Below are 9,388 nucleotides of genomic sequence, written 5' to 3'. Positions count from 1 at the left end.
CGTGATTTTTTTTCCTTGCTGCACTTTTTTCACTTTTTTCATTTTTCTACTTTTTTCATATTTTTTTTGTATGTATTTTTCCTCAAATTTGTATTTTTTAAATTTACTTGGTTGATTTGTCAGTTTATTAGTTGACAAATTAGAATCTAGTGATAAACAGTGCATCTACCGTTACAGTAGAAACTGGGAATTTTCTCATCGTGATTTGCAACTTAGTTATTAGCACAGTAGTGTGAGACCATGCTTGTACACACAGATACACAGTGAACACTACTCAGTCTAAATGGAAGTAACAACTGAGGATATTAGGCCTAACCAGCTTAGTGAACGCAGACTAAACACCAAAGTCAGAGCGCATAGAATGGCTACAGTTTGGGGGTTTAGAGAAATAAAATCCGGGGTCAGAGTTATAACTGTTTTGAAAGAGGACGCAAAGAAGATCACTACTTTTTTCTATGTGATGGGTTTCCTCTTACCCACTTGGTATAGAGGATGTGAAAATGATAGAATTTGCACAAGGTGTAAACAGGTGGAGCATGAACCAAGAAATTGTAAAAATCCAGTAGTGGCCACTACTTATGCCACTAAAGTAGCCATCATTGTACAGTCCGCAGAGCAAGAATTCCTTAGAGCAGATCGAAACCTACAAACTCAAGTAGGTCAATTGATTGATCAAGTTAGGATATAAAATGAAACACAAGATCAAAATGGAAAGGAAACGGAACCTAGCTTAGAAGACGAGAACAAGTCAAGTGCCTTAATGGTTGAAACTAACAGGTCAAGTATAAACCTAACGGAGATCAAAGGGGATCAGAATTCTCAAAATGAGAAAGAGTGGAGGGACTACCTTAGTCCGAATAAGACTGGGAGTGTCTCTACGCCAATAAAACGAGGGTAAGTTGCCCTAAGGAACAGGTTTAAAATCCTGGGGGAAGAAAGCTCAATAGATCAAGTTGATAATGAGCAAGAATCAGGAACTAGTCGACTGTCAGATACCCCATTAACTTCAACCCCTAGGTTTAAAAAAAGGAAGAAAAATAGATTAAAATCAAGTTCATCACAGGGAAGTGAGGACACGAAAGTGGAGTTTGATACTCCACAAACAGCGCACGACAGAAATATTGCAAATATGCTACAACACAAACAAAGAGGCAGGAAAAAGACGAAGAGAGCTAAGACAAACATACAAACCAGGAAGAAGAAACGGACGAGAGCGACAAAGATGATGGAATGAAAACGGAAACAGGACCGGAGACAGACAGTGGAAACGACGATGATATGGATATAATAAACTCAGACAAGACCGACACAAACGAAACAAATGAAAATAATACAAATAATACAAATGAAGAAACGGGAGGGGGTCAGTGCCCCTAAAAATCACTGAATAAATACCTTTAAAAGATAAATAAAGAATAAAATAGAACTTACTAATAAAGTAAAAATGTGGCGACCTAGTGGAGAGAAAAAATGGAGGGAAAAATCTTCCGTATAATCTCAAGAAACTTAAATGGAGCAAGCAGGGAAAAAATTAGTAAACTAAAAAACTATAGAGAATTATGATATACTATTTGTACAAGAAACACACAACCAATTTACAAAAGAAGTGGCAACTTTCTGTGAAGAAAAACTTGATGGTCCTTAATGATTATAAAGGGGAAGACAAAAGAGGAGGAGTAGATACTTTAATTAAAAACAAAAAGGAATAAGTTGGGAGAGGATAAATGAAGGAACAGATTTTGCGGGGAGGATGCTACACATCCTAATAGAAAACATTCACTACATAAAGATATATATATATATATATATATATATATATATATATATATATATATATATATATATATATATGCCTGCAAACAATTACAAGAAACAAAGTTTTATAGATAACCTTTTCAAGTACCTGGAGAAATTCTCAGTCTAAAACATTGTTTTAGCGGGGACTTCAACTGGGTGGGGGATGAAATTGATCGGGTAAGGAAACTAACAACTACTGACACTAGATTTAAACCGGCAATGGAACACTTTTTGAGCAAACACAAATTAGTAGATGTGTACAGAAGACTGAATATGCTATAAAGGGAATATACCTTTGAGTATAAAGGAGATAAAGGTAGTAGACTGGACAAGTTTTATTGCACTAACTTTGATGATAAAGTATGTGTAAAAGCAGGAATCGAAAACATAAAAGTGTTTGATCACAAAATTTATCTAGAAACAATTAAAAAATAGAAACATAAATGGGGAAAAGGGTCGTGGAAAATGAACAACAGAATTTTAGAATAAAAAGAATTTGTTGAGGAAATAAAAGCAATTATAAAAGACTTTACCAATAAAGGAAATAGGGATATTATGAATCAGTGGGACACTTTAAAAAATATTTTTAAAAAGAAAGCCGTGAGCTACTCGTGTATAAGGAGAGAAAAGCAAAAAATGGAGAAAGAATCCATAAAAAGAAGACTAGAGAAAAATCTAACTGAAGATGAAAAACAAAAACTAAATGATAGACTAAACATAATCCTAAATGAGGAAAAGAATGACTGATAAACTAGAGCGTGAAAATTTACAAAAATATATAAAAATGCGGAAGGGCTATGAAAAAGAGATGAATTAAGGAGAGGAGGGGGAAAAGCATGTAGAAAATTTTAGAAATGGGGAGAAAACAATATCGGGGAAAACAGAAATTTTAGATTACATCAGGGAATTTTATAGCAACATGTACAAATCACAAGAAATCGAAGAAGATATTATAGACAATTATTTAGACGGAATACCATGTGAGATGATATCGCCAGAACATAAACTCCTATGTGATGATTTCATCTCCACGCAAGAATTTAAACTGACTAGAAACAAACTATCTAAGAAGAAATCCCCAGGTGGAGATGGACTCACTGCGGAATTCTTATCAAAAATTCCATAGTGAGTTGTCGTCCATCCTTGAATGGTTATATAATAATATACTCTTACGACATGAAGCAACGACTAAATCAATGAGGGAGGGAATCATTACATTATTATACAAAGGGAAGGAGGATAGGCAGGATTTTAAAAAATTGGAGGCCCATATCGCTCCTAAATATAGATTATAAAATTTTAAGTAAAGTTCGAGCTAATAGAGTTAAAAAGGGAATGGGTAAAATAATTAATTATAATCAGACATACGGGGCGGAAGGTAGAGACATACACAATAATATTCTAAGCATAAGAACCATTATTGATTATTTACAAGAAACGGGCCAAAAAGGTGCTATGGTACTTTTTGACCAAGAAAAAGCCGTTGACAGATTGAAGCAAAACTATATACAAAAAGTACTAGAGAAATTTGGTTTTGAAAAAAAATTCCAAACGTATACTAAAATCCTATACAAATAAATCTCTGCAAAAGTACAGGTAAGTGGCGCTACCACATTTGACATTAAAAGCTCGGTGAGGCAAGGTTGCCCACTATCAATGCTATTATACGTAATAGGAATTGAAATTCTGAGCATAAAAATAAGGATAAACAAATGAATAGATGGTATCCAAATCCCAAATATAATGGAAAATATAAAAACGCTCCAACACTCTGATAATTCTACAAACTTTATAAGAGACCCAAACTCATTTAAGCACCTTGAAAAGGAATATGAGAAATTCGGTAAAGCATCATGGTAAAAAATCAACCACTATAAAACTGAAATAGTAAAAATATGCAACTGGTGGGGGGGAGGGGGAATCACCCAGGATTACCCGCATTAAAAAAAAATCGAGTGAAAGCATTAGGGTTTTTTTAATTTTTTTTTGGAAATGGAGAGAAACAAGAAAACTGCAAAATTATAGGAAACAAAGTAGAAAAGAATGTAGATATCTGGGCGCTTACGCCACTTTGTCTAATGGACCGAGCCCAAGTGGCCAAAACTTATATGTATGCGAACATGAATTTTATTTTAAAATCCATAGATATAAACAGCAAGAACTATTTAAAATACATAACAATATTATAAACTGTATATGGAATTTTAAGACACAATATATCAATAAAAACACTCTGTATAGAGCAAAGGAAAGGATGGGGGCATAGGATTACCGAATCCGATATTAATTTCAATGTGTAAATTGTATAAATAGATTCAAAAGACTAAGCTCAGAACCAAAATCGGCCTGGTAAGGGTTATACGTATACTGGTTTGGGTTTACAATGCGAAATAGGGGAGATGGCTATAAGAACAATAAACTAAGAAAAAAGCTGGAAATACCAAACAAATTTAAATATATTAAAGACTTGTTAATTAAATAGAGGGATGAGAGGGAACTATGGGAACAAGATGAAAAACTGACGTGCAAATGGTTAAGGGAACAAAATACAAAAATGGTAAGATCTAAGGTGGAACAAGGAAATATACATATAAATTGGGATAGAGCATGGGGCACTGGGCGAAACTAGGCTCCCTAAAAATTCAAAGCCTCTGCATCAAATACATGCACAATGCATGGTTGACAGGAGAGGCGGCAGTGCGACGGCAAATGATCAGAGTATCGCCAAAATGTCAACTGTGTAAAAAAGAACCCTTTAGTAAAATACATACAATGGTGCTATGTGAAAAGACGCAAAAGCATAGGATAGAAGTCATTTTGGAAATAAAAAAATGAGAAAGGTACCGGAGGAACCATATACTTTATCTAGATGGAAATTTTGATTAAAAATAAACCTTATATAAAATAAACAATTACACAACGGCTACTATGATGGCCTGTGGGCAGGTAGTCACAATCGGTCGATAGCCTGTCAGGGCTACCTAACAGTGGAGGGGTGGGAAAGAGACACTGGTATAACGCCAAAGTAGGGGCGTTAAGCAAATATGGACCGGGGCCCCGATCCCAACCATCTACCCTGGAGGAATCAAAGAAAATAGAAGTGCCATAAACAAAAATTAAATATTAGCATAGAAACGAAAGTCTATCTTCAGGCCAAACTATAATATAATATAATATATAATTTAATGAGAACTCTGTTAAGTAATACTTTCTTTACTTCACCATTGCATGGGACAGGGCAACTATGTGGGTTAAGTACAAGGTAATGACGCCAAGGGGCTATTTCACATGGCTCTACGCGAAGTGGACAGGCCCATGAAAGAGCCTAAGAAAAACATTCCACATAGAACACAAACATACACATGCAAACATAACATAAATAGAGGGATTAGGAACTCTTTCAAACCCTTCTAACTTTCTATCTTTCCTCTGAACAACTATAAAGCTCCCGTACTGTACAGTTAAATAAAAAACATTTGGAACACTTTGGTTAATAACCTAAATTAAGAGCGGGCCAAATTCGAATCTGGAGATATGCAACTAAATAAAAAAGTATGGACCCTAACTCGAGTACAGCCACCTCATTTTAAGAACAAATTTTAAGAGGAGTGACACATATGATCACACACATAAAACAATAGGTTTTCTTTTTCTAATCATAATGAACGCACCAATCACTCGTCGAAATTCTAAATTATACTTATATTATATATAATAATAATATAGGTCAGTATGACAACTGGGGTGATTGAAGAGTACTGCTGTCCCGACACGAAAACTATACATAGCACTCACACAGTATAGCAAAACACACATAGCAAACATATGACTTAGGAGACCTCTAGCAAAGGTCACAAATAAATTCTAGGGAAGGGATTTCGAGTAAGGTGAAGGAAACCTAGCCCGGATGAACAACCCCATCGAAAACACTACGAAACTATAAATACCTCATCAACAATTTAATCAGAGAAATTTTTGATCGAAATTCTTTATTTAAATATAACAAACAACACACCTTCGGGGGATACACATACACATAAAACACTTTTTATTTTGTTTTCGGAAATAAATTAGGGGGGCATCTGTCTGGTGCCCCCCCCCCCCGAAAAAAAAAATGGCTGTTGATGACACGCGCGCGCGCACGCGCGCACACACACACACACACACACACACACACACATACTCTTCTTGAGAAGTACAGTCTGTTGTTATATCGTCGGCAATGGCACGTACAAAGCTAAACAGGAAACGTGGAGATAGATCACATCTGATTGTAAGCGCCTTTGCACCTTTACACCTTTTTTTCTTCATTTGTTTCATTTGTTTCTTTTTTCCCCGTGTGAGATTTTCTATGTATTTTGTCTTTTGATCATTGTTTGCATTTTTTTGTTTTGAGACTTTATCTCCAAATGGAGTTTAGTTTATTGTGATTTGTAACAGAATTTTTCAGTATTACGTGTCTAGGGGGATTAACCGCCCTCTGAATTAGCTAGCTCAGTTTTAAGAAAGTTATAGTAGTGTGAGACCCACATAGTGAGAAATACTCAGTCAAAATGATTAGAATGGAGCAGGAGCTGGGAATTATCAACAGTCGGCCCAAAGGGACAAAATTAAGTATATATTTTAAAACCCAGCTAGTAGATAGGGTGTTGATGGCATACCACCCCGAAAACTGCACATGATAGAAATGAAGTCATTCTAATGAAATTAAGGATGAAAAAGAAAAGACTGGAACACAGTGACGAATATGACAATATGAACGATGACGAAAACACAACAGATGAAAGTGACGACGGGAACGACGGCGACAGTGAAGACTTTGAAACAGAGACGGAATACGACAGTGCTACGGACGATACGAAAAAACTTCCGTCTTTTGTCAATAAATGTTAATGGAATTAATAGGGATACAATTTTATATTTAAGCACTATAACCCAATATGATATGATTTTTATACAGGAGTCACACAATGGTTTCACAAAGGAATTAATATCCTTATCTGAAGAAAAAAAATGAATGGGATTGTGATTTTTAAAAAATTATCTTGCCAAAGACAGAAGGGGGGGGGGTGGAAGGCGGTAGTGATAAATAGTAAAAAAGGATGTAAATGGGAGAGAAGAGAGGAGGGAGAATTTTTTAAAGGGAGGTTACTACATATAGCATTCGAATGTGTACATTTTATAAATGTTTATATACCAGCAAATAAGTATCAAAAACAGCAATTTATAGAAAAACTATCTAAATATTTAGAAAAATATACCATGGAGGATCTTGTTTTAGGGGGAGACTTCAATTGGGTGGGGGATTCCATTGATAGAGTAGGGCCCTTAAATGACATGAGATTTAGACCTGAAATGGAAAAACAAATGAAAAATCACAAATTTACAGATATTTATAGGAAACTGAATATGCCCAGAAGAGAATTTACCTCTGAATACAAAATAGGAAAAGGGAGCAGATTAGACAAATTTTATGGAACACACTTTGAGAAAAAATATGTATAAACATACAGGTATCTTTAATTATAAAATATCAGATCATAAACTTGTTTACTTTGACTTAGATATTAAATGTAGAACTAAATGGGGTATGGGGGAGTGGAAATTAAATAATAAAATGTTAGAAGAGCCAAAATTTATTAAGGAAATTAAAGAGGATATTAAAAAAAAAAATTATAAACAAGGGGAACCGGGGCATAATTGACGAATGGGATAATTTAAAGAAAATTTTTAAAGCGAAAGCAATTATATTCTCAAGAATGATGATAGACAGAATTAAAATGGAAAAAGAAGGAATTGAAATTTTTTAAAAAGGGTCTGACGACAGCAAGAGAAAACACTTTCAAAGAGAAGTTAAGTAAGATATTAAAGGATGAAAGAAAAAGAAGAGAAATAAAAGCTGGGAAATTTACCCAAATTTATAAAAAAAAAGCAGATGGACTGTATAAAAGAGAGGAATTGAGGAGGGGAGGGGATAAACTTTAGACAGTTTAAAATTAGGAAATAACGAGAAAACATCCGACAAAAATAAAATTTTAAATCACATTAAGGAATACTACACCAAATAGTACCAATCTGAAGAAATAGACAATACTACGATAGATGAATATTTACAAGGAACAGAATGCGAGATGATATCACCAGAGCATAACAACTTATGTGATGATTTCATCTGGACACATGAAATTACAAGTGTAATTAAAAATTTGTCTAAAGGGAAATCACCAGGTAGAGATGGACTCACCGCGGAATTCTATATTAAGTTCTGCGGGGAGTTGTCGCCCATTAGAATGGTTGTTTAATAATATACTACTAAGAAACGATACAATGACAAACAGTATGAGGGAGGGGATAATTACATTGATATATAAAGGGAAAGGAGATAGGGAAGATTTAAAAAATTGAGGCCCATATCCCTCCTAAATACAGATTATAAGATATTAAGTAAGATATTAGCAGAGCGCGTAAAAAAGGAATGGATAAAATAACCAACAAAAATCAGACGTGGGACAAAAGGTACGGACATTCAAAATAATATTTTAAGCATTAAGACAATAATAGACTTTATAAATGATTCTGGACAGAAAGGTGCTATGGTACTTTTCGACCAGGAAAAAACCTTTGATAGATTAGAACTCAACTATATACAGAAGGTCTTGGAGAAATTTGGATTTAGAAATAATTTCCAAAAAAGGACTAAAATCCTGCACAGCGGAATAGAATAACTTCAAGAGTACAGGTAAATGGAGCCAATACAAGGAAATTCGATATTAAAAGATCGGTGAGGCAAGGGCGCCCCCTATCAATGCTAGTATATGTAATAGCAATATAAATTCTAAGCATAAAAATAAGACTAAACAACAAAATTGAAGGTATCAAAGTTCCAAACATCAGATAAGAGGTGAAAATGCTACAGCCCACAGATGATTGCACAAACATTATCAAGGATCCCAACTCCTTTAAACACCTTGTGAAGGAATTCAAAGAATTCGGTAAGGCCTTAGGATCCGAAATCAACCATGACAAAACGGAAATTTTAAAAATAGGGAACAGGCGGGGGAACCACTCTGGTTTCCCACTAAAACAAATTAAGGAAAAGGTTAAAGCTTTGGGAATATACTTTGGTAAAGATGAAGAAAACGAAAACTGTAACCAAATGAAAATTAAAGTAAATGAAAATGTGAACATCTGGGCGCTTACGCCTCTAAGCTTCATGGAACGGGCCCAGGTGGTGAAAACATAATATGTATGCCAATATTAACTATATTTTAAAATCTATAGACATCAAAAATGAGACACTGCACAAAATTGGTAGCCGTATTATTGACTATGTATGGGATTTTAAAACCCACTATGTTAACACGGAAACAATTTATAGAGCAAGAGAAAGAGGGAGGCTAGCAATACCTAGCCCCTTAATTATTAAATGTGCAAATATAATTAACAGGTTTAAAATGATACAAGCAGAGCCAAAAATACCATGGGAGGGATTGTATATATTGGTTTGGGTTTTCAATGAGACATAAAAAAGAGATATATCAAAATAATAAGCTAACAAAACAACTAGAAATACCAAGAAGATTTAGGACTA

At 34.5% G+C, this 9,388-nt stretch overlaps 1 protein-coding gene across 1 annotated transcript; it reads left to right on the top strand.

Annotated features, from left to right (window-relative positions):
- The first annotated feature begins 8,704 nt into the window (after nt 1-8,704).
- Nucleotides 8,705-9,040, top strand: LOC149793231 (uncharacterized). Its single transcript, XM_089968967.1, has one exon. The coding sequence runs from the start codon at nt 8,705-8,707 to the stop codon at nt 9,038-9,040; it is 336 nt and encodes a 111-aa protein (XP_089825093.1).
- The last annotated feature ends 348 nt before the right edge of the window (nt 9,041-9,388 follow it).

The sequence above is a fragment of the Sinohyriopsis cumingii genome, chromosome 8, assembly GCF_028554795.1.
Source record: "Sinohyriopsis cumingii isolate HCF-2022 chromosome 8, ASM2855479v2, whole genome shotgun sequence".
In the NCBI taxonomy this organism is placed as follows: domain Eukaryota; kingdom Metazoa; phylum Mollusca; class Bivalvia; order Unionida; family Unionidae; genus Sinohyriopsis; species Sinohyriopsis cumingii.
Note: the sequence above shows the minus strand (reverse complement) of the source record. Positions and strands in the feature narration are given on the sequence as shown.

What these genes read in the sequence shown, in the direction of transcription:
- LOC149793231 (XM_089968967.1), top strand. Translation starts at nt 8,705, where the DNA reads ATGCTACAGCCCACAGATGATTGCACAAACATTATCAAGGATCCCAAC.